Source organism: Ruditapes philippinarum, unplaced genomic scaffold (genome assembly GCF_026571515.1).
Source record: "Ruditapes philippinarum isolate M1 unplaced genomic scaffold, ASM2657151v2 ctg1974_1_1_1_1, whole genome shotgun sequence".
Classification (NCBI taxonomy): Eukaryota; Metazoa; Mollusca; class Bivalvia; order Venerida; family Veneridae; genus Ruditapes; species Ruditapes philippinarum.
The window spans coordinates 81,839-108,627 of record NW_026859332.1 but is presented as its reverse complement, the minus strand read 5'-3'; the positions used below and the strand labels follow the sequence as shown (position 1 = coordinate 108,627).

The following is a 26,789-nucleotide window of genomic DNA, read 5'->3' as shown; positions in this document are numbered from 1 at the left end:
CCGGGTCCATATAGACGAAATATTTTAATTTAAGCGACTGCTAGTTTCTCCAAATTTCTAAATAATTATCATTTTAAAGGTTTATAGGCTTGTTTTACCAGTGTTCAGCCTATTACGATTAAATGATTTATTTAGTGGCGTGAAACAATTTTATTGGCGTTTTTTGTTGTCAGTTCTTACGTTTCACCGGTGCCAAATATCCCGGATATTGAACATGGAACAGATGTCAACAAAGTGCGTAGGCGATGCAAAATAAGAAACAATTGACATATTTATTTAAAAAACAAGCATGAGGACCTTCTAAAATAAAAACTAACCAGGTGAAATTTCATTTGCAATTAGTATTTTTGGTGTTAGATTTGATAATTCTGTTTTGTATCGACTAGAATTATATTGCTGCAGCATCTTTGTATAATTTCAACAATTCAACTGTTCAATTAATTAAATCTGTTTGTGGGTTTTAGACAAGTTAATTATATTTTGTTACATCTAGGAAGTTGTCGTTGTCATTATTTTTTGCAGCATTTTGGATGACAGTTATAGCATTGCAACATATTTGTCACCGTTTTGGTTCTATCTACATGGACACTATCACTGCCCGATTAGAAGTTATTGGGAGAGATAACTAACAATGAAAGGAAGAAACCACCCACCTTACCTGATAGATATTTGTAATTTTGTTTCTTAAACAAAGTCCCAATATTTTATTTTTCAATGGGCAGCACAAAATACCCAAACATTGCACAAATATGCCCAAACATTGCCCAAATAGACAAAAAATAAAAAAATGCTGTTTTAATTATGAATTTAATATGTACTTTCACTTATATATAACCAAATATACATTTTCCTATCGGTGTGTTTCGAACCGAAATATACCCAAATGTAGATCTACTCCAGTTAAAGCTATTTTAAATTTAAAAAGAATAATATGATGGACTCTTCACTCTTGTATGAAATTTCAACTAAATTATACCTTAAACAATTAAATGTAGACAACAATAACTATCATATCTTTATCTAAAATTGCAAGTTTATTCATTGATGAACCTAGATCAGCAAATGTCACAATTCTTACAATATCTCAGCTGCCCATTTCAACAGAATGAATGAAAGTTATATCATACATGTGACAGATGAAATGGGCCAAATCTGGATTTTCAGCTGGATTTTGAGACTCAAAACTGGATTTTTTAGCGACTCGAATTTCAATGCGTGTTTGGCACATTTGCTTCAAAGAATCTATATTACGCTCAAAATCATTAAATTATTATATTTTTTTATGATTTTTTTGTTGATCAATATTAATTTATTTCACCAAAAAATAAATAAATAGAAAAATAAATAAGTGTGGTCGTACAGGCTATTTCTAAAACAGTCACATTTTCAATTTTCACATTTCATTATTTTCAGTTTAAATAATTATATCTGTCTTTTCAGTCATACAATAATTGGCTAATAATTTAAAACACAAGACTCCGACAGGTAAATAACGTAACGTAAGTAGAAGACTCAAAATAAATGCAAGAACCGTTCAGTAAATTAAATCCACATTTTTGCCTCGATGATTGTATAATTCCTAAACAAAACAAAAAAATTACCCACTCACTAAAAAGGTTAATTTGACATGGTTTTGTCGCATCTCAAATGATCCACTTTAAATGATTCTGCTTACCTTTAATCTTTATCAGTCCGGCACTAATCAAAGGTTGAGCCGAATTCATACATGTAAATTTACAGGGTCGTTTTGATGACGTATTGATGACGTAGCGTGTAATACCTACTGCCAAATTAGAAAGGAGGTCAATTAACTGAACATGATAAATTTTGGGTGATGGAACTGTTTATTAGTCGCCTTGCTGTCAATTAGCGACTCAACATTTAATCCGCTGTAATTTAGGATATGGACAGATAACAATCAATGCCCAGAGGCACGGTTTACATTTTAGATACAGGTGCTGTGTTTGATTTTTTTTATGTTGATTTTTTTTTTAAATATCGGGAATTCAAGCTGTAATATCGGGAATCGGGATCAGTGTCGAAATATCGGGATTTTTTTAAATCCCGCCGGGATATCACATGTATGTTATATGCAGCTAAGTCATATTAAAGCTACATGCCTCCAGATTAGTAAAAATATTTCAATAAAACCAAACTTAAGAAAAAATGCACTAAGATGTAAGGAAAAGTAAAAATTTTCAAGAATCAAGTAATACTTTACATATAATGTACGATTAATGACTGATATTTCAGTATTTACCACCATATTTCTACTGCGTTAGTAACGCAGTAAAGGCTATTTATGCATATTTTGACCACCTTTTGGTAATTAATGTGGTTTGTCACTTTGTAAGTGCAATTGATAATGTGTAAATTGCTTCCTTTAAGTTACTTCACACTATTACATGTTTGAATGCATTTTCAAAATTTTCATGAAAATTAGCATGAATCTGGAGGCGTGCTGCTTTAATATTATTTTATAAATATTAATTAATTTTCTCATTATAATCAACATTTTTATACATACAAAAATGAATATTAGTTAGATTAGTTAGATCTCAATGAGTAATTAACTCCTAAGGAAAGAGATATCAGCATGAAACTTTCTAGGTCAGATAGATTCATTGGGTTAGAAGTACATTGAGACAAAATCCCCTTACTTTTCTTGTTAATGCCCAATTTTTGAATTATCTCCCCTTTTAACTAAAATCTGGAGTATCTAATAACTTTTATAAATATCTAATTAATTGGATTATCAACATTAACATACTTTGTATTAGTTAGATCTCAATGAGTAGCTGTGCAGTGCACAAGAACCATAACTCTGCTTTACCTAGTTTTGGAGTTTATGCCCTTTGTTTATTTTTACACTTTGAACTTTGTCCGGAACATAACTCTAAGATTATAAGAGATATCAGCATGAAACTTTGTAGGTAGATAGATCTCATTGGGTAGAACTACATTGCAAAAGAACCATTACTCTGTTAAGCCCCAATTTTTGAATTATCTCCCCTTTTAACTAAAACTATAGGAGATATCAACATGACACTTTGTAGGTAGATATATCTCAATAAGTGGAGTTGCAGTTTACAAGAATCGTAACTCTGCTTTGCCTTGTTTTGGAGTTATTGCCCTTTGTTTATTTTTACACTTTGAACTTTGTTTGGGACATAACTCTAAAATTATAGGAGATATCAACATGAAACTTTGTAGGTAGATAGATCTTAACGGGTAGATGTGCATTGCACAAGAAACATAACTCTGCCTTGGCTTATTTTGGAGTTTTTTTATTTATTAGAAGTCCAGTGCAAAGAATAGTTACTCTGCCTTGCATAATTCTGGAACTATTGCACTTTAAACTTTGCCTAATTCTGGAACTATCTCACTTTGAACTTTGTCCAGGGAACTACAAGAGGTGTACTTTCCTGTGTCAAAAACCTATTCTGGGAGCATCAACCGGTTCAAAACGGGTTCTTGTTGTTGTTTTTTTTGGGGTAGGGGGTATATATATTATAGGAGGTCCGAGGAATATAGTTAGGCATTTTTTCCATATTAAATATTATCAATTTTAAACTTGAAGATCTACTAAAAATGACTTTTCAAAGTTACCAAAACATGAAAATGATTCATGTAGTCAAATGACTCAAAAAAAAAAAAACTGATTTGACTCATGAAAATTTTGGCTAAAGAGACTTTGACTTGTAAAATTCTGACCCTACTGAGAGTGAGAGCCCTGTACCTAGTAGTAATACTCTCTGGGTTGGGTTAAACACATTTTTCCCCAACCCAGCCAAACCTCACACTGTAGGCTGTTTTATTTTAGTATTCATATAATTTAGAATGTTTATATACTACTATCATATAACAAGGCAAATGTTAATGCTTGACAAGTCCCATCTTATGTATGTAGCAGAGTAAGTTTGAAGCAATGATAAGAGATAAATGGTTACATCACAGTTTATAGATACATGTACATATGGTATTATGCTATAATAAGATAAGAATGTTATTTCTCATGGAATTTTAGTTTTATCATGATATGAAACAATTATCATATGGTACATTTACCATTATATAAATTAGATAATTTGGTTTCTACTAATATGATGCAAAAGAACAGTTTTGTTCATTCTAAAGTCTATTTGGCGACCTGGGTATCTTTGGTTTCTAAATTAGTGACATTATCTAAAGCAGGTAATTTGGGATTTTATTTTCACATGTTGGGGGAACATAATCATGCGTTGGGGGAAACCATAATCATGCATTGGGAATGTTTACTTTGTCTAAAGGTGACGTCTGAGTAAAGGAAGGTAACTCTATAGAAGAAAATGGTGACATTATAGGGAAAAAATACATTGTTAAAGTGATTTACTTTGTAATAGAAGGAAAACATCTATAAATTAAATCACACTTAATCTTTTAATATAGAACAATTCAGGAAACAAATATGGCTTCAACAACAGACGATACTGCTAACTATGACAGCTATGATGAGCAAGAATATGATTCTGACAGACCAACAGAAAGATGGGCCCCACTAGGTGCTGTATCAAACCCTGAACCATCATCTTCTCTATCAGAACACAGGTAATTATAGATCATTGCTTAGTTCATTCATGAATTGTTTCTTCTCAAACAGAACACAGGTAATTTAATAGATCATTGCTTAGTTCATTCATAAATTGTTTTTATGAGTTTGACCAACTTTATCACTTTCTGTTATCATGTACAAACCTGGAAAAAGGTGATTGTTAAATACTCAAGGTTATGATTTGTATATGCTCACAGTAATGGTTAGTATATGCTCAGGTTATGATTTATATGATTTGTATTGATTTGTATTTACTTAAGGTTATGATTGTTAGATTACCAAGGTTATGATTGGTATAATAGAGGTCCTTTTAAATTTTTTAAGCATATTATCAAACAAAATTGTATGTCTAAGTGTACCAATTACATCATACATATTATACATGTATGGTATTAAACAGTTAAACACTAGTGTACACACAAATTAATGATTTTTTTTTATTTATATCAGTGGGTTTATGTTTGAAAGTAATCAATAAAACATAAAAATTAATATCTGATGATTTAAACAATTTGTAAAATCTTCAAGATGTGCATAGCTTTCTTAGCTTAGCTTGACTCAATTTAGAATAATTAGGAAATCTCAGAGTACTGTTTATGAGATGTTTGAGTAACTGTACCGTATTTGCAATGTTTGGTTAAATTATAGGACAATTAGTAATAATGGAACATGTACTCTATTGTTTCAATCATCATGAATCCGCACAAGCATTTTATTCAGATTTATTCAGCCACTTGTTTTTCTATAAGACAGTATGCTCAGCTGTAATACAATGCAGTAATGTATATTTCAGTCACCGTAGTGAATCTGAGGAGCTGCAAAGGCTTGAAGAGGAGCAAGAACAACTGAACTCTTCGTTGTTGGCATTAACAACACATTTTGCACAAGTTCAATTCAGACTTAAACAGATTGTTAGTGCAGATAATGATGACAAAGAGGTATGTTCTAGGTGATTTTGTCACCTTAATGCAATAACAGGCTAAAGTCCTTCTAAATTTAATAGGAGTTAACCAGTTATTGCACTAAGGTGACGATTTTGTAATATTTTAGTAATGAAGACATTATTGACACAGTGGTTAAACCTACTGACTTTATCAGGGCTTCCATTTAGTTTGAAAATTTGGAAATCAGAGGCTGAAAATATCTGAAAGTCACATTATTTAGGTAAAGAAGGAAAAGCACTATATTTTGTAAGTCACAAGCCAAAATCAGAATAAAATGACTCCCAAATTTCCACTAATCGAAGCCTTGCTTTATAAATTATATCAATTGACCATCACCATTTTAGGATCTAATTGATAACATTGTTGACAAGAAATTTTCATGAAATGTTAAACAGGAAGAAAGTGTATAGAAATTACATGATGGTTCTATCCAATATGCTTGTTTGTGCCGTTAATAATGAACAGTGGGGTATCTTTAATAGCTTATCACTGGTAAAAGGTGGAGTGTCCCCAAAGCACCTTAGAATAAATGGTGTCTCTACAACATGAAAAATGTGTAAACTATTAATTTAATAAGGCATTTTACAATTGCTAGTTTCTTATCTGCCCTGTATTTTTTCCATATTTTAACAAACATTTCTTTAAAGCTTCGTGTTTCATGTTACTGTCTCTGGGTGCTAACAACGTTTTAACAGTATGAACTTCTTCAGCATTTTATTGCTTGAAATGAGGCTTGTAGTCAAGTCATAGCCATGTACTTATTAACCCATTGATATAAAACATATTTTAATACCCTACTCCTCCACCAAAAATACACAAAAAAAACATAACAAAACCATAAGTTTTGTATGTCTGGAATAAGTGATAATCATGATGACAATATTTACAATATTACATTTTTTATTATTTTAGACACTATTAAAGGAGTTGGAAGAGTTTGCCTTTAAAGGTATACCAGATGTGAGAGGTTGCAAGGTGCAAGATGCGCAGATTCTGGAAGAAATGGTAGGTTTGTTTGAATAATTTAGGTAATACATTTATGATACAGAATCAGGGTTGTGAAAGTTTTTTGGAATACAGATTCTCTGAAGTATATCTTACAACCAAGACTTGAAATTCCTTCCTTGACTGCTGTATTTTTGTCTGAAACAATTTGAGTGATCAGGATAATATTTTGTGTTATGTCTTAGATTTTTCAAATGATTTATTTGGTATGAGAAGTTGGCATTTACTTGTGGAGAAACAGATATTTAAGGAGCAGAGTAGAGTCTTGGGACACTGTCTACTGATATATGACTGAAATACTGTTAAAATATTAATAATTTGAAGAAACAAACCAACTTTATCTTTTACAGAGTGACAGAGAGCATGAAACAAAATTGTCAGAACAACGAGAAAAACAAAGGGAGCTAATTACCCAACTTAAGTCACAACTTGAAGATCTTGAGACCTATGCTTATGAGGTAAAATTTTAATACAAATGACTTAAGTCCCAGCTTGAGCTCATGAGATAATATTTGAATACTTAAAAGTCAGTGTTTATAAGGTGATATCTTACTTTGGTATAAGCTCAATAGATGACATTTTATAACTATTTTGATTTTAGGTTTTATGGTGCTATTTTACATTAGTCCAAGCTTATGAGTTAACCTGTTACTTTGCACTGTTTATGAGCTAACATGTTACTTTGGCACCAGCTTAAGAGTTAAGCTGTTACTTTGCACTGTTTATGAGCTAACGTGTTACTTGGCACCAACTTAAGAGTTAACATAATACTTTGGCACCAGCTTAAGAGTTAAGCTGTTACTTTGGCACTAGTTTATGAGTAAACCTGTTACTTGGCACCAGTTTATGAGTAAACATGTAACTTGGCACCAGCTTATGAGTTAACATGTAACTTGGCACCAGCTTATGAGTTAACATGTTACTTTAGCACCAGCTTATGAGTTAACATGTTTCTTTGCACCAGCTTATGAGTTAACATGTTTCATTGCACCAGCTTATGAGTTAACATGTTAATTTGGCAGCACCAGCTTATGAGTTAACATGTTACTTGGCACCAGCTTATAAGTTAACAGGTTATTTTGGCACCAGCTTATGAGTTAACATGTCACTTGGCACCAGCTTATGAGTTAACATGTTACTTGGCATCAGCTTATGAGTTAACATGTTACTTGGCACCAGCTTATGAGTTAACATGTTATTTTTGGCACCGGCTTATGAGTTTACATGTTACTTGGCACCGGCTTATGAGTTTACATGTTATTTGGCACAAGCTTATGAGTTAACATGTAACTTGGCACCAGCTTATGAGTTAACATGTTACTTGGCACCAGCTTATAAGTTAACAGGTTATTTTGGCACCAGCTTATGAGTTAACATGTTACTTTGGCACCAGCTTATGAGTTAACATGTTACTTGGCACCAGCTTATAAGTTAACAGGTTATTTTGGCACCAGCTTATGAGTTAACATGTTACTTGGCACCAGCTTATGAGTTAACATGTTACTTGGCATCAGCTTATGAGTTAACATGTTACTTGGCACCAGCTTATGAGTTAACATGTTATTTTGGCACCAGCTTATGAGTTTACATGTAACTTGGCACCAGCTTATGAGTTTACATGTTATTTGGCACCAGCTTATGAGTTTACATGTAACTTGGCACCAGCTTATGAGTTAACATGTTACTTGGCATCAGCTTATGAGTTAACATGTTACTTGGCACCAGCTTATGAGTTAACATGTAACTTGGCACCAGCTTATGAGTTAACATGTTACTTGGCACCATCTTATGAGTTTACATGTGACTTGGCACCAGCTTATGAGTAAACATGTTACTTGGCACCAGCTTATGAGTTAACATGTTATTTTGGCACCAGCTTATGAGTTAGCATAATACTTTGGCACCAGCTTAAGAGTTAACCTGTTACTTTGGCACTAGTTTATGAGTTAACATGTTACTTGGCACCAGCTTTTTAGTTTACATGTTACTTTGGCACCAGCTTATGAGTTAACATGTTGCTTGGCACCAGCTTTTTAGTTTACATTTTACTTTGTCACCAGCTTACGAGTTAACATGTTACTTGGCACCAGCTTTTTAGTTTAACATGTTACTTTGGCACCAGCTTATGAGTTAAATTGTTACTTTGGCACCAACTTATCAGTAAACAGGTTACTTTGACAACAGCTTGTGAGTTGACATGTTATTTGGCACCAGCTTATGAGTTAACATGTTACTTGGCACCAGCTTATGAGTTAACATGTTACTTGGCACCAGCTTAGGAGTTATGTTATTTTTGCACCAGCTTATGAGTTAACTTGTTACTTTGGCACCAACTTATGAGTTTACATGTTACTTTGGCACCAGCTTATTTAATGCTATAACAGATCCTTGTCTATTTGGTTGTATTTTATTTATATCCAACTTCAATTTTACTTGTACCAAGCCTCTACTTAAATTTTACAGACTGGAGAGTCAAAGGAGCTACCTACAAGCAAACAGATAGAGAAACAAAAAGTTGTATTAGATCAACTAAGAAACACACTTGATCTGAAAATCGACAAACTTGATAAACTAAGGTAAGATTCTTTCAATTATCACAACACTTACAGTAATAGAGACTCAAGCCACCAGTATAATTATAGCCATGAGTGCTGTCACATCTGTTCAGTCTGAACAGGCTCTTTACTGTTGGTAGCATAATTTAAGCATTTTGATTTTGAACTTGATATAGCATATTCACAGTAAAGGACTAATGGTTTACAATAATCAAGCATGAAAATGATAAAGTTTATACTAACACTTTTGTGTGTTTGTCGTGCTATTAGTTTTCTGACTTGAATCTGCTGCACTGTCTTTATATTGGCATGGTGGTTAATGATTGAACAATATATATTGCTTGATTGATTTATATATTGCTCTTTCAGATTTGACAATTGTATTATGATATAATTAAGAAAAGAGATACTGATTTTTGAGTGCATTGTTGTGTGGTATTGCATGGTTTGAGTTAATATGAGAAATATTATAGTCAAGAAGGTCACACAAAAAACTTTTCTGAGTTATAAACCACATGCCACCCAAATAACAGTCTGTTAAAAGATATACTGGTCTGGTTGGAGAGATAACTCTGACACTAAATCACATATTGTTTGCAATATTTTAGTTATCTTCCTGTGTATTTTAAAATATTGAACCACCTAAACAAAGTTTAGTTTAATTACTTACATTACACTATAAAAATTATGTTTGAAAAATTGAAACTACTACTTAAAGGTCCTGAATGAGGTATACAAAACAAAGCCTTTTACCCCACAACAGTAGATAAAGTTAACTATTATATCTTTAAGTAAAAGATGACAGAAATATCAGAATCAATAATTTATTTTTACACCTTATATGTTTTATCTAATTTTTGTTGATATAAAACAAATTTTTAAGAATCTTTCCCAAGTCAGTGGCCTGTGGTCAATACATTACAATTCTAACTACCTTATTGTAATTTAGTAAAAAGAATGTTGTGAAGCCATTTTTATCAATGAAAAGTTTAGGTTATTTGAAAAATATTTAACAGTTTACCAAATATCATCACATTCTGCCCTGCTCCTATACTACTAGGTGACGATGTGCTTGTTTGTTGAAAAACAAAGTTATAACAATAATATTTATCAAGTGGATAGAGTTATCTATGTGTCAGAGTTATCTCTCCAACCAGTATAGTAATGCAATGTCTATTCCCATTCATATACAGGTATCATGTCTGTATTTGCTTGATTGTTTTGTTTTGAAATGGAAATAATGACAACCATGTTAGAATAAGTAATAGGTTGCACCCGCTTGTAGAGGTTTGATAAATTGTTTTGAATGCAGTACTAACACTTGCAACTGACTAACATGTTTTTGGTGCTTGATGTGTGATTTCAGTACTGAGGAGTTACGACAAGTGGTGGATCATGCTGTAGGCCAGGTAACTATTTATTAGAGTACTTGAAACCAAGGGGAAAAAATGTTGTATCAATATTATAGCAGTTTCACTGTTAAACCAATACCTCCCCATCCCATTTAAAAGGTAACATGTTACAGAAAACATAAGCCCATTTCTGCTACAAGTTCAAAAATGAAAGGGAACACAGTCTGTCTCCTGGCTCAAGGGATATTTTAACACGAGTTAAGGTAGTACACCCCTAATGGGCACTATAAGGAATTGTAAATTTGACAACATAGGACAGTTATATGCATTAAATGTCACCTGTATGCAAAATTTAAACAAAATTTACCGTGTGGTTTATGAGTTATGGACATTTTTATGAACTAAAACTTTGCCATTAGAAGGGATTTTTTCAGAAATGAGGAAACTCTAAATAATCTATAATATCATCAATATGAAAAATGTTTTCCTTTTGCTCATTGTTCAGAAATAAATAATGACATTTAGGTAACAAATTAAACAAGCAAAATGATTGTTTTTAAACGAAATGTTTTTAATATGTATTAAAATGTAACCCTACCCCACCCACTTTTAACACTTATTTGACCATTTCCCTATGTAAAAAGCCTTATTTAGAATATCCCTAAAATTTTCCAAAATGAGGGGCTATTTTCAAAGTTTGCCTAAATTTTCTTTAATGTATATTGGTTGGTCTTGCAAAATATAAAATACTTTTACCGTTTAGTTTTTATTTTATTAAACTTTGAAAATATCTGGTATCATATTTGCTATTAAATTTGGCATTATTTAGTAAATAAATACCTACAATAATAATATAATTAAAATAAAACACTTTTTTCTTCCATAGGGGGTCTGAGAGATTAATAAAAAATGTTAAAAAGAAAAAAAAGAAAGAAAAAAAATTGCCCCTTCTGGGGTTTGAACCCACGCCCCCTCAGTTTCAATACACTTTACAGTGATTTTAGCCTATTTGAATACTCTTCAAAGTGGAGACAGTGCATTAGGGGTGTACTACCTTAAACTAGTATTTTTACATAGTATAGTGTTAATCATGCCCCTATTGTAAAATTTCAAATACTGAGCTCTTTCCAGAGAAATAGAAACACAAAGGAAAAAGGGGTGATATTTAATTCAACATCTCAGTCACATCCCCAAAGCTTCACACCAAAGAGAATTAAAGACTTTTGAACTTTCTCAATTCAATTTGGTATCCCTGTAAGCAACTGTTTATCCAGGGCCATATGACCTGTCATATTTTTATAACTAATAATTTAAGCAGAATCTCACATGTTATATGGCAAACAATATTTTTTACACAGCCATATAACACACACACACAAACTTTATATTAGATATTTTAACATTGCATAATCCCTTTATTTGTGGAAAATGTAAAAAAATTAATTCAATAAATTGACAGCAGCTGTGTATATAGATGATATAAATGCCTTGTTTATTCATTCAAATTCAGCGATAACAAATGTGTAATATTGTAATGTTTAAAGTAACATTATGCCCATTCATGAGGAAATGGTAAATGTTAAGGTAAAATTTAAATGAGCTTTACATTTTGTCATATTTGTTTTATATTTTAAAATACATTTATATGTCATCCGAATAATCAATAACCTCTGTGACCTACATAAATATCTATAAATATCCCTTTGAATTTATCGGTAATGTTTAATTTATAAAAAAAATTGGGACAGTCTTTTTATTTTTTCGCCAGTTTTAATATTTTCTCCTAAACGTTAGTCATTATTAATTTTTGGTCAATTTGATATATGTATTTGTAACCAGAAATAGAGAGAACATCTGCATCTTTCAAGATTTATGAAATGTTTACAAAAACTGGCAATTTTTTTATATAAAATCTATTTTAGACTGATGCAAGTTTTCTTCCTTTTTATTTGTATAGAAGTAATCTGAATACCAGTATATATTTTGCATTTTCTTTAAAGATATATTATAAGAGAGTAAGATAGGTTAAAATGATTTTATGTCAACAACAGCTGTTTAATTCTTCAGGAAGTTAATGACAGATATTGCTGTTGTATGACATATATACGTGATATTTTAAACCATCTTCAATAAAATCAATATCTTAACGCATAAAGCATGTCGTCTTCCCTGATGTTTTCACCCTATTCAATATCACTCAGTTATCACTCAGTTCATAAGGATACTTTTCTTACATAATAGAATTGTTTTTGTTACATCTTTACACTGTTTGAATTTTGGATATCTTGATATCTTGATTATGATAGACCAGCTTGCTCAGTGTGACCAGGGATTATACTGTACAAAACTTAGTTTTAGTATATTGATATAACTTTTCCTAAATTCAACAATAGTTGGTTCCAAGTTCAAAGCAGGAAAGTTTATTATATAAATGTATGAGGGTAAATGTAAAATTGAATTAATCATTTTCAGATTGTTAACCCAGCAAGGGTAAAAGAGAAGTTAGTGACTCAATTAAAAACACAGATAACTGACCTAGAGAGATTTATTGACTTTCTACAAGGTAAGGAATTTTTCTCTTTACTTAATTTGACTTGTATTGATGAAATTATTTTTCAAATTGATGTGGGATGTTTATTGGAGGTCAGACTTTCTTCCATACATCACTCACCCTCATACATTTAAAGTATATAGGCTACACATTAAAGTTAAGAAGTAGATAATATTTGTCAATACATACTTTTGTTTTTATTTTCAAATGATTTGACACAAAAATTTACCATGATATGAATTTTATTGTGTGTCTGATCAAGGTATTTTTTATGTCAAGGTCTCACATACAGGTCAAAGATTAGACATTCAATCTTTAAGTTATGCGGCTAAGTTTTCAGATTTGGTTGTCAAGTTAACTTGAGTAAGCTGGAACATATTTTATTTTATGTTAAATGAATTACTCTATGTACTTAACATGTATATGAATACATGTATATTTCTTTACGTTCAGGAGAAGCCACTAGCCCTGGTCCTCTTGGTGAACACAGGTGTACTTGTCCAGTTCACCAATCTGAGGGAAAAGGAAAAAATAAGGTAAGTAAACCCTCGCAATACTGGAATCAGTGCCTTTTGTAGTTGTAAAGAGAACAGAATATAAAATGTTTGAAAAAAGAATTTGATAGGTTTGATAATGTTAACATTGGTATTAGCAGTATACCTGTGCAATGTGCAATTTTTAAATAAACAAATTAGAGGGTCGGTAGCTGAGTGGTTAAAATCCTTGACTTCAAACCACTTGCCCCTCAATGCTGTATGTTTGTGTTCTGACAAGGAACTTGGATTCTTTTTGCGTGGGGAAGCTACCCAGCTAGCTTACAGAACATCAGTTGTTTTGCTCAGGTGCCTGAAATAATGTATGGAATGGCACCTGAGGTCTTCTTCTTCTAGTAAATCTAGAAAGTCTCCATATGACCTATACTGTATTGGTGGGGTGTAAAACCCAAACAAAAAATAGAAATAATAAATAAGAAAACAAATTAGGTTTATTTGTATTGATATGAAATTATTTTCTTTTTCTCTACAGTTTAATTTTGATGAGAAAAGTGTGAGTAAAGACAGGAAGGATAAAAGTGTTGATGGTTCTGGTGTAAGTATGTCCCTAAATATAGCCAGCCGCAGTAGGGTTAAACTTTTAATTCATTGGTTGAGACGCAGACACCAGAGCAACAGATAAGCTTTTAAAGTGAATTGGGTATTACTCCATCATTTCCTTTGGAATTGGGTATTGGCTCAATTTAATTGGGTATTCCAAAACTCGATACCCTATGATTTCAAGATCAATTATGAAGATATGAATATGATAAAGAAAATAGGATTAACAAATTACTAGAACTTTTCACAATTGTTTTATGTTTTATATAAAATGCTCATGTTATATTTCATAATATTTTTAACAAGTTCGTTTTTTGACTGATTTTTGATTATTTACGTCTGTTATGTTTCAAATCATTTTCCCTTTTGTACGACGCCATATTGCTTTGATACAGCTGGGACCTACTTATTGACGGTCTCCGCAAAATCAACGGTCTCTGCCGGTCTGTAAAGACCGACGACCTGAGTAGACAAATCGACGGTCTCATGCTTTATTGATATGGCTTAGTCGGTCTTTGGAGACCGGGGACCGTTGAAGACCGGAAACCGTTGATAGTTAGCATTGATTCGGGAATATTTGGATAGCATGCATATCAATATAATTGGTCCAAAACAACTAGCATACGACAGATTAACTTTACGGTGATGAAAATGACAATACGCACGGGTTTTTAAGACAATTGCGTATTTTATTTTTTTAGATGGGTTTTGATACGCATTCTTAAATAATCAATTGCGTATTTTATAAAATTAATTGCGTAAATACGCAAATACGCACCTTATCTGTTGCTCTGAGACTCTGTAACTATTAGGCTACCTCTCAGCTACTATAGCATTTTTAAAGAAGTGAAGCATTGTTTGTCTTCTTTTTTATCTAAGTTTCATTTCCTTTTTCTTTAATCATAGAACAAAATGAGTTATAGCTAATAGCATGTGCTGTGTTTATTTTTACTTATAATGTATAATAGGAGAATTTTTTTTTTTTTTAAATCAGTTTTGTGAAAACAAACTTTTTTAATGAAATGTTTAAACAACTTCCCCACCAGGATCAAGAGAGTCATGTGAAGCAGCTAAAGAGGACACTCCACATGCTGCAGATCTTTCTCATTACACAACTAGGTTGTGGCAGTAGAAATTTCCAGAAAAATGCAATGAAAAAGACGGCTAAAGGCAATCATTGGGGGTAGGTGTTTACAGCTATAAATCTGTATTTTTCTATTGCATATTCATCAAGTGTATGATGAAACCTTTTAGTGGTCTCTCTGGCCAAGTGGTTAAAGTTGCTGATTTTAAATCCACTTGCCCTTATATGTTGCTTGGGAATAATATGTTAAAGTTTATTTGTAGTACTTACAACTTTTATTAAGTCATAGTGCTTATAAATTTTGTTTAATCTAAATAGTACTTGTTTAGTCAAAATATTTATTACTTGTTTAGTTATAATACTTACAATTTCTTTCTTGTCCAAAATAATAAGTTTTTAAGTCATAAGTACTAAACATAGTGTATATGCTCTTGTCACTGTCAATATTGAGAAATAAAATTAACTGGTATATTTGCAGAGATTTGAGGGCCAGGTTAGAAGTTGCAATAGATAAAGTAATGACAGCAGCTAAATATCAGCCAGTTAATGATGATGAGGACAAACCAGAGTTTAACAGTGACTCTGAGGAGGTATGTCTAACATATGTTTTATATCCTGATATGGCTACACTGCCTACAAGAAAATGCTTTATAGCTACATCTCCTAAAAAGATTTTATGGCTACACCTCGGCATAAGGAGGCTTTCTACCATTTATTATTGCTATATCTCCAGTATATATATATATATATATGTTTCATTGTGATTTTGTGTCGCCTCTACAGACTAGTAGATTTCAGTATCCAAATACTAAAAAGCTACAATCAAGCTTCATAAAGTTGCAGCCTAGCATGGTTCTCTACTGCTGGCAAATATGTCAATCACTTTCAGTTCCAGCTGGTTTAGAGTTAAGAAAAGATATTAACCCTTTCGCTGCCAAAGGGTTATTGATTTATTAATCACATATTTGCCAGAGGGTTTTTTAAGAAATTACTATATTATAAAATTAATATAATTATTAGTCCCCTACCGGTTTACCGGAGGGGACTTTAGGTTTACCCTCCGTCCGTCTGTCCGTCCGTCTGTCTGTCTGTCAGTCCGTCCGTCCGCAAAACTGGATCCCGCGATAACTTGAAAAGTACTGAAAATATTTTTATGAAACTTGGTATATGGATAGATGGCAGTATGGAGATTATGCAAGTCATTTTCTTTTCTTCCTATGTTGAAAATTCTGGTTGCTATGGCAACAAATAGGCTGAAAATATGGCAAATTTTACACATAAACTGGATCCAGTGATAACGCAAAAAGTACTGGAAATATTTTTATGAAACTTGACATATGGGTAGATGGCAGTCTTGAGATTATGCACGTCTTTTTCTTTTCTTCCTATGTTGAAAATTCTGGTTGCTATGGCAACAAATAGGCTGAAAATATGGCAAATTTTACACATAAACTGGATACAGTGATAACGCAAAGAGTACTGGAAATATTTTTATGAAACTTGACATATGGGTAGATGGCAGTCTTGAAATTATGCACGTTTTTTTCTTTTCTTCCTATGTTGAAAATTCTGGTTGCTATGGCAACACATAGACTGAAAATATGGCAAATTTTACACATAAACTGAATCCAGTGATAACTCAAAAAGAACTGGAAATATTTTTATGAAACTTGACATATGGGTAGATAGCAGTCTTGAGATTATGCATGCCTTATCTGTTCTTCCTATTTTGAAAAAATATCAGTTGTCTTGGCAACAAATAGGCTTAAAACATGGCAAATATAACAATATTTGTGATTAGTCAAAAAGAGCTGAACATTTTTATGAAATTGCATCTTTAATTCTAGTCCAATATATTAGACGTTACAGGCTTGTTATAGTTTTTGTCGGTCAAGCCTGACGTCTAATAGTTATTGCTCAAAAACGCATAGCATCATAAAAAATTCCAAAAATGTCTATTGTCCTGCCTTGCAAGCTTTATTCAAAAGATTATCTTATTTTCTTTCAATTTCAAGCTCAATCATACACAAAAACTGTCAAACGATGTACTTATCAATTTAAAATAAAATATAAACATCAATCTGTTTTTGTCTATCAGCCATACTGGTTAAACAAGGTGCTTTACATATTGATTCCAAATTTTTGAACGGAAAAATATATTCAAACACACTGACGGTGCATGGGCAATTATTTCGTTAAAAAAATATTCCGTTAGATTGTTCTGACACAGTTAAACGCTTGCATTTGAATTAGCCAATCAGATTTCGCGCACTTTACGGCCGCCATTTGTTTATGGGCTGTAAAAGGAATTGAAATACATGAGAGGATTTAATCATGATTTTTCGGATGTGACAGTTTAATTATTTTGACAAAAGGTATTTATTTTTTAGTTTTGTTCATAAATAGGTCAAAAAATATGTAAATACACGCTGTCTTCATTGTTTTTCGTTCCGCCCGATTTTCTGGCGGAACATGCTATGGGTTTTTGAGCAATTTCGATATGACGTTGCTTTGCCCATAAGCAAAAATATCTCAAAGCGACGTCATATTTATAGGACTACTTTAATTCAAGAGTTATCTCCTCTTTAAGAATTTTTCTTTTAAAAATGTTATATTTTGGTAACAGGGATGTTTCAAATATTAACTTTAGAGTGTCTTTCAGTCCGTCTGTCTGTCTGTTCATAAAAACTGTATCCTGTGATCACTTTTAAAGAACTTTTCCAAAAATTTTTTTTTAAAATAGAGAAAAATTGAAACATTATTGAATGGCCAATGGCCCTTCAGAATGTTGATGGGGTTCTAACCGGTAGGGGACATATGGATTGCTTGCAATACTATGATAATTGCTTGTTATTATTTGTTATTAGTATTATAATAATTATATATATTTCCAAATCTGCTAGTATAATAATAATTATTGTCGATGGTATAATTATCTCTATATTTATTATTATTATTATTATCGATGGTATAATTATCTCTATATTTATTATTATTATTATTATAATTATTATTATTATTATAGAAACGGCAAAAGCCTACCATATGACAAATACCCCAAAAATAATAAGGACATAAATATGCAGTCCTTATGGCAGTAAAATGGTTAATACACATGTAATTTTTGTATTCAGAGCCAAGAGATGAGCAGTCCATTATTAACACAGACTGTGAGAAAAGACCTAGCCATGGCAATCAGGGATTTAATACAGCATGGTCTGATGGAAGTAAGTACAGGGTATTTTTCTTCTCTTAGAAATTCTATAGAGCATGTATAATAGACAGTGTGTCCTTGCATGTCTTTTCTTTCTTTGTACAGAGTTTATTTAAGTTCAAATATATAGGAAGCTTTAAGCATATACAGTAAACTTCACTTATAGCGAACTTCCGGTTATAAGGATCATTTTTTTGGGCTCGAATTTTGCCCTTCTTTATTGAATATAAAAATATACAGTGAAAGCGAACGGTTATAAGGAATTTTTGCTTATAAGGAACTCATTTCCTTGTCCAAATTTAGTTAAAAGTATAGAAAATTACACTTTTATAACAAACTCAAAAATATGAGATCCAGCATTTTCAACTTTTGTTTTCATTTGCACGGATTAAAACTCCGCTGAATGTACCTTTTATTGTTTTATGTACTTCAATACAGCTGTGGAAATGAATTTGTATAGCAGTACATAATAGTTTTCTATTTAGGATATTTTTAGCATTAGTGTTCTTGTCACCATGATAAAACGGTTATTCTTTTTATCCAAATGTTTCTTTGCTCGAGTAAAGTAATTATGATAATTTATAATCGGTTTTCAACATAATCGCAAATGCTTTTCCTTGCTAATCCATTGAAAACTTCAAAGTATGCTTGATTAAAATAAAAAGAAATCTATTTATTTCATAATTAAAGGTCACCCTTAAAATATGATAAAAGTTTCAATATAAAAGGAAGGAAAAATCGAAAATCTTTTTTATTCTTAATCATAGAAAGAACACGAAAAGCACTGGGTTTAGAAACAAAATATGATCTTTTATGAGAAATTGGTGAAAGGGTAAAACTAAAACTGAAAAAGCAAAAGATTTTCAAATTCCTAAAAGTATACTCTCGGGTATCGTATCTAAAAAGGAAATAAATAACTAATTGTTCTAAAACAAATGCTCTTCAAAATGGAGGACAATGGTAAACAATTAGTTTGTTATATGTCAATCTGTTGGCTATAAAAACTCCTGATACTAGGAATTAATTCGCTATATGCTTACAAGGAACTCCAGATATAAGGAACAGATTTTGAATGCCAAGCCTAATGAGTTAGTTATAAGTGGAGTTTACTGTAGACACACTCTAGAATCTGTTCTCAGAATTAAACAGTGCCATACAATCCTTACATTATTAGTCGTAAACATTAATGAAGAACATGTGCAATAGAATCAATACTAGTGTTTATAAAATTATCAGAAGTTGTTAAATATTTAGTTGTAACAGTTATTTGAATTCTTACCTATGTTTCAGCTGGGTCAAAGTTCAACACTTGTACCATGGGGATGTTTCCCATCAAGATCAGCTGCTGTCACCAAGGAAATGCATGCCTGGGATCTGCTACTTAAGTATTATGAAATGAAGGTAAATAAGAAATAAAAATTTAGATGTTTTACTTTGATTATAAAAAAAAACCTTAAAAGGAGTAAAAGGGAGAAACAGTCAGTACCAGTTAAGAATTATGTCATTGTATTTTTTAAATAATATGCATGTAAATTTTGACAGAAGGTGCATGAAATATGCTCAATGAGTAATTACTGGTTAGTTATTCAGGAAAGCCAGTAAGGTGGACTGATGCCGAGACATGATCAAAAATGTGTTCATAATAAGAATAAGGAAACAAACAGTGGTGTACATGGAATTCCTGTTGAAAGTTATGACATTGAAAAAGCAATATTTAATTATTATACCCCCAAAAACGAAGTTTGGGGGGGTATATAGGAGTCACCCGGTGGTCGGTCGGTCGGTCGGGCGGTCGGTCGGTCCAGACGTCCGTTGCATTTTCCTTGTCCGGAGCATAACTTGAAAACTAATGGTTGGAATTCAATATAACTACATACAATGGTCAAGCACATTGAGAGGAAGTGCAGTGCACAAGAACCATAACTCTATCTTGACTAATTACAGAGTTCTTGCCCTTTGTTACTTTTTCTTGTCCGGGGCATAACTTGAAAACTACTGGTTGGAATTCAAAACAACTTCATACAATTGTCAAACACAATAAGGGGAAGTGCAGTGCACAAGAACCATAACTCTATCTAAAGTAATTACAGAGTTATTGCCCTTTGTTGCTTTTCCATTGCTTTTTTTTTTGTCCGTTGCATTTTCCTTGTCCGGAGCATAACTTGAAGACTAATGGTTGGAATTTAATATAACTACATACAATGGTCAAGCACATTGAGAGGAAGTGCAGTGCGTAAGAAACATAACTCTCTCTTGACTAATTACAGAGTTATTGCCCTTTGTTACTTTTCCTTGTCAGTGGCATAACTTGAAAACTACTGGTTGGAATTCAAAACAACTTCATACAATTGTCAAACACAATAAGGGGAAGTGCAGTGCACAAGAACCATAACTCTATCTAAAGTAATTACAGAGTTATTGCCCTTTGTTGCTTTTCCATTGCCTTCTTTTTTTTGTCCGGACCATAACTTGAAGACTAATGGTTGGAATTCAATATAACTACATACAATGGTCAAGCACATTGAGAGGAAGTGCAGTGCATAAGAACCATAACTCTATCTAAAGTAATTACAGAGTTATTTCCCTTTATTACTTTTCCATGGCTTTCTTTTGTCCGGACCATAACTTGAATACTAATTGTTGCAATTCATTATAACTTCATACAATGGTCCAGCACATTGAGAGGAAGTGCAGTGCACAAGAACCATAACTCCATTTTGACTTATTACAGAGTTACTGCCCTTTGTTTCTTTTCCTTGTCCAGAGCATGACTTTAAAACTACTGGTTGGAATTCAAAACAACTTCATACAATGGCCAAGCACAATAAGGGGAAGTGCAGTGCACAAGAACCATAACTCCATCTTGACTAATTACAGAGTTATTGCCCTTTGTTACTTTTCCATTGCTTTCTTTTGTCCGGACCATAACTTGAAGACTTATTGTTGGAATTCATTATAACTTCATACAATGGTCAAGCACATTGAGAGGAAGTGCAGTGCATAAGAACCATAACTCCATCTTGACTAATTACAAAGTTACTGCCCTTTGTTACTTTTCCTTGTCCAGAGCATGACTTGAAAACTACTGGTTGGAATTCAAAACAACTTCATACAATGGTCAAGCACAATAAGGGGAAGTGCAGTGCACAAGAACCATAACTCCATCTTGACTAATTACAGAGTTATTGCCCTTTGTTACTTTTCCTTGTCCAGAGCATAATTTGAAAACTACTGTTTGGAATTCAGTACAACTTCATACAGTTGTCAAGGACAATAAAAGGAAGTGCAGTGCACAAGAGCCATAACTCCATTTTGACAAAATACAGAGTTACTGCCCTTTGATACTTTTCCTTGTCCGGAGCATAACTTAAAACATACTGGTTGGAATTCAAAACAACTTCATACAATGGTCAAGCACAATAAGAGGAAGTGCAGTGCACAAGAACTATAACTCTATCTTCAGTATTTATAGAGTTATTGCCCTTTGTTCTTTTTCTTTGTCTTTCTGGACTTATTACAGAGTAATGCAATTAAACTTCATCAATGGCCAACCACATTGAAAGGAAATGCATCATACATGAACCACAATTATCTTTAATTGCCCACAACCATAACTCTATGTTTCAATTCTATTACAAGGTATTCTGTTACTAGTAACATCCTCATTTCCGAAGCAGACTTGTGGGGGTATTAATCACATTTAGTGATAGTTCTAGTTTTTAATGACTTAGTGTGTAAACCACCCATTTATTATATTTTATATTGCTCTTGCCTTAAATTTTATATTCCATTATTATGTATGCTATGTGATATAGAAATTGGGTAGGACTAAAACCTATCAAAATACTAAAATATTATTACTGATCATTTTTCCAGCATGGGACAGAGTATAACCAATCTCCAGCAAGGAAATTGTCTCAGTCGTTCCATCTGGAGATCGTTGGTGGTAAAGCGATCACGTCAAAGCAGACGCTGCTCGGTGCAATAGATACAGTCATCTCCTCACATACACATCTCAAAAGATCCGAAGATTCTCACTTCAAGGCATTCATATGTCTCGCTCTCAAGTCAGTGTTATTTTTTAGTGTTATTTTTATATTTAAAGTATTTTAACTGTCTCCATGTTTACTGTCTGCAATGGAATAGCCTTGCTTAGAAACTGGAAATAGTCACATATATGTTTTAAAGATTTCAAACAAAATTGGTCTTCCTTTACAATTTTGTTGTTCACCCCTTTAGTTCAAAAGGAAGAGCATCAGATTTGTAATACAGGAGTTGCTATGAGGTGAAATATTTCCCTGACAATTGATCTCTGGCATTGAGTCTAATGGTCATATGTCTCACACCTATGATTCAGAGATCTTGTAGAATAAGTAGTCAGTCACTTTGGAAAATTGGTCATTACTAGTAAGTTATCCAGGAAAGCCGGTTTGTTTGAGACTGCCAAGATATGACCAAAAAAAAGAAGATAAAATCTGTATAAAAACCAAAGAAACAAACCATAATGTTGAGTGAGGAAACCTTTTAATAAGCATTACAAAGACAAATTATTCAACCAAATTGCTGGCTTTTGTAAAGTTTAGAGTTTGAAAATGACCAAGTATATGTATTACTGTTCTTTGTATGTAAACATGGAAATGTTTATTAAGACTGATGATTAACAAAAAGAATAATTACTTTGAGATATATTTTGTTGTTTAAAGAACCCTTTATGGAATGATGTTTCATATACTACATGAACTTATAACAATAAATGTAATATATAACAATAATGATGATAATGATCATACATGTATAATTATCTTTCAGTGAGAACAAACTTACACAGTGGTTAAAGTTGATATTCCGGACACAAACTGTCGTAGACAATTATTACCAGGATTGGAGTTATGTTGCCAGAACAGGTTAGACTTGACATTCTGTTTTTCTTGTTATAGCTCACTAGAACACAAGGTGTTCATGGCAAGCTATTGTGATTGCCCTCTGTTTCGTGTCATCAACAATTTCTTTAAATAACATCTCCTCTAAAACCAATGCCTGCACATTAACCAAACTTTACAGGATTGATATTTGGGTGGTCCCATGTCAAAGTTGTATAAATGGTTGCAGTCCATTGAGTAGGTAGCTCACAGGGCCAGAAAAGAAGTTTCAAAAATGAAATGATTAGTAGTCAGCCACTTACAGAGAGATCGGTAATTGGTAATTACTGGTTTGTATTCCAGGCAACATGTTAAGGTGGATTGACCAAAAATGTGATAAATTAAATTTGTTACATTGGATGCCGGCTTCACAAACTTAAAACAGTGTTTTGCAATGTCTGCAAGACTGTGATTTTAGAAAATTGCTTTTAGACTTTTGCTGAGATTCTTCAGGTGAAGCTGTTTTGAATCGTTATTTGCCATTTAAATTTCTACATATCTTATTTTCTTAGGTAATTATTAAAATAGAAGGTCAGATTTTAATTCATGTTTTGATTTTACAGGGTTTGATGATGCAATAAAGTCTCTTGACAAATTGAACTCTGTAAAGTTCCGGTTACCTGTTGACTTGGCGGTACGACCTTTCAGTAACATCAAGGACGCTTTTTAAACCACAAACCTACCACAAACATTATCAGAATGCAGTTAACAGTAACAGCTCTTCTCTTTGACAAATTTTAGATCATACTTATGTCAATTTTCAGGCTCTTTTTGTGGTTGTTTTTTTTTTCTCCAAAAAAAATGGTATTATAAGTTTCCATAAGAATGTTTTAAGTGCTAGAAATTTATGATAAAAAAAAAGGGACGATTTTCTGCAAGAATTACTTGTGGATTATCATACTATATAATTAAGATGTTATGTTAATTTTTTTGCTTCAAGTATTACAGACATACATGTATATTGAGGGTTCCATTTAGTGTTGTAGTAAAGTGTTGAACATTGAGAGTAAAGTTTAGTCACATGCCGTTTATGGCCTTTATTTGTTAGCAAGTTTTACCAGGAATACATCAGCTGATTACTTACACCTTGTTTTAAAAGGGATTAGCATATTACTATATACTTTGTTAAAGGCACATTATGCCACAGAAATAATTACATTTTTCATTCTTAAGAAAGGGCAAATATGATTTTATGATGTTTGAATAATGGTTTTAGAGCATGTTAGATGCTTTTTGCCTGGAGAAAGTAGTGCTGAATGTGAAATTATGTGTCATAAATGTAGCAAAATGTAAACAAAGTAGTATTCTGACATCCATAAAAAGTACTAAACTGTTATAGTTGTACAAATTGCCAAAAAGCAAAAGATGGTTCAGGTGATGATGACAAATGTGTTACTTTTTGGAAACTATAACAAGACATCAAAAATGAAAAGCTATAATGGAATAGAAATAAAAGTATTTCTGGGACATATTAGGCCTTTAAGTTATAGATAGATGGTCTTTTTGCCAAAATTTGTGTTCTTTTTATGTTGTATTTATTTGGTTTCGGGTGAAGATAGTTATAACATTCCTTCATTTTTTAGGGGAAAATTGGTTTGATAGAGACAATATCATAGCTATATATAGCTTATTTCCAAATATATAACATCATTATACAGCAAACATATGATGTATATCTATCTATAGGGTCTTTATGTATATTTAGTTTCTTTTTGAAACAGATTTTATTTTGTTTATGTTGACTTTTTCAGCAATTTATTCACCCTGTATAGCAGTTAAATAAACTTGTTCATAACCTTGAAAGAAGCAGTTAACAAATATAATAATGAGGTTGTTCAAGTTGGTCTTTAAAACGAAATAAAATTATGCACCTTCTGATACATTAAACAGGACCAATGTGAAAATTCTTTATCGAGAAGTGTGACTGTTAAAAGAATGTCAAAACTTTTCAATAAAAAAATATCATTTTGACTTGAAACAGTAAATTCAAACATATTTCTACATTCAAACATTGAAATGTTTGTAGCTATTTTTGAAATGGAATTGCAGTTTTCACAAGATAAAAAACGTTCTGTGAAGTACTGCTTTGTCTCAAAAGATAGTTTTATGTGAGATTGAATCATCAAATTTTTTTTTTGTTATATTGATAAATATTTTTGTTTGTGATATAAACAATTACTGATTATATTACATTAATAATTTTCTAGTTTCTAAAAGAAAAAACTCAGAAAATGTGATTTTACATTTTACATTAAGTTGTTTTTTTATTGTTTTCTCTATAAAGTGAAGTCAATTTAAGTTACTCATAATAAAAATCTCCACTTCAGTTATGGGTATGGAAGTTGTTGAATATATGTTAGTAATAGAGAATACTGGTTATCAAAATGATAGTTGTACATACTAACAAGAATGTTGTGATAAAACTTGTGCAATGGTAGGTTGTTTCACACTCTTTAAATGAGTTTAGTTTATAAGGTTGTGAATCGATAATACTCTTTTTTTCTGTTTTATTAACTCTATTGATAATATTCACGAGGATGTAATTACTTTGAGAAGTTTCAATTAATTGGGGTTATTAATGCACGAAGTTATTAAAAAGTTAAGTTGTTAATATAGACTGCTATTATAATGACTGAGGTTATTAATGTAAGATGTTATTAAAGATGTATGTTATTAATGTAGGCTACTATTAATGACTGAGGTTATGAATGTAAGATGTTATTAAAGATGTATGTTATTAATGTAGGCTACTATTAATGACTGAGGTTATGAATGTAAGATGTTATTAAAGATGTATGTTATTAATGTAGACTGCTATTATTTATGCAAGATGTAATAAATGATGTTATTTATGACCGAGTAAAATGTTATTAATGACTGAGGTTAATAATGTAAAATGTTTTTGATGACTGAGGCTATTAATGTAAGGTGTTACAATATGTCTAAGGCTATTAATATGAGATGTAAAAATGTCTATTGTAATCTCTTAGAAACCTAGTTAAATATATGATAAGTGTCTGACACTACTATTTTAAGATATTATGAATTAATGAGGATATAAATGTACAAGATTATTGTTTGGTTTATTCCCCCCAAGTTGAAAATGTTAAGGGACCGAAATTTGGGGGAAATGGAAAAAAAAAATTTTGAAAATGTTGAATAGGGAAAAAAAGTGTTTTAAATTTGTTGTATAATAATTTGACAAAAAATTTTTAAATTTGCCTTTTAAAATAAAAAAATGAAACGGAAGGGCCCCCTAAAGGTCTTAAAAACCACCCCTTTCCCAGGTTTAAAAAAAACCCCCTTTTTTTGATTTCATACTTTTGTTGGCATGAATTTTCCCCCCAAACCAAAAAAAAAATAGTTTTTTAAAAACATGAAAGATGTTTAAATTCAATTTAAAAAAAAATTTAAAGCACTCTGGGGTTAAAAGGTAGTAAAATTAAACAAAGATAGTATTTGAACATCCCATACAAACTA

General features: G+C 31.8%; 1 protein-coding gene across 2 annotated transcripts; it reads left to right on the top strand.

The window, feature by feature from the left end:
- The first annotated feature begins 181 nt into the window (after positions 1 to 181).
- LOC132756113 (RUN domain-containing protein 1-like) lies at positions 182 to 26,420 on the top strand. Of its 2 annotated transcripts, none has more exons than XM_060747103.1 (17): positions 182 to 320; positions 4,429 to 4,587; positions 5,385 to 5,529; positions 6,448 to 6,540; positions 6,891 to 6,998; positions 9,004 to 9,116; positions 10,462 to 10,504; positions 12,920 to 13,010; positions 13,452 to 13,534; positions 14,025 to 14,087; positions 15,139 to 15,275; positions 15,655 to 15,766; positions 18,311 to 18,403; positions 19,681 to 19,791; positions 22,267 to 22,457; positions 23,200 to 23,294; positions 23,873 to 26,420. In XM_060747103.1, exons 2-17 carry the CDS (start codon positions 4,448 to 4,450, stop codon positions 23,977 to 23,979), a joined length of 1,725 nt encoding a protein of 574 aa, XP_060603086.1. In that variant the 5' UTR covers positions 182 to 320; positions 4,429 to 4,447; the 3' UTR covers positions 23,980 to 26,420. The 2 variants fall into 2 exon arrangements, with proteins under 2 accessions (XP_060603086.1, XP_060603087.1); XM_060747104.1 differs by lacking the exon at positions 182 to 320 and adding an exon at positions 4,119 to 4,194.
- Positions 26,421 to 26,789: the final 369 nt, after the last annotated feature.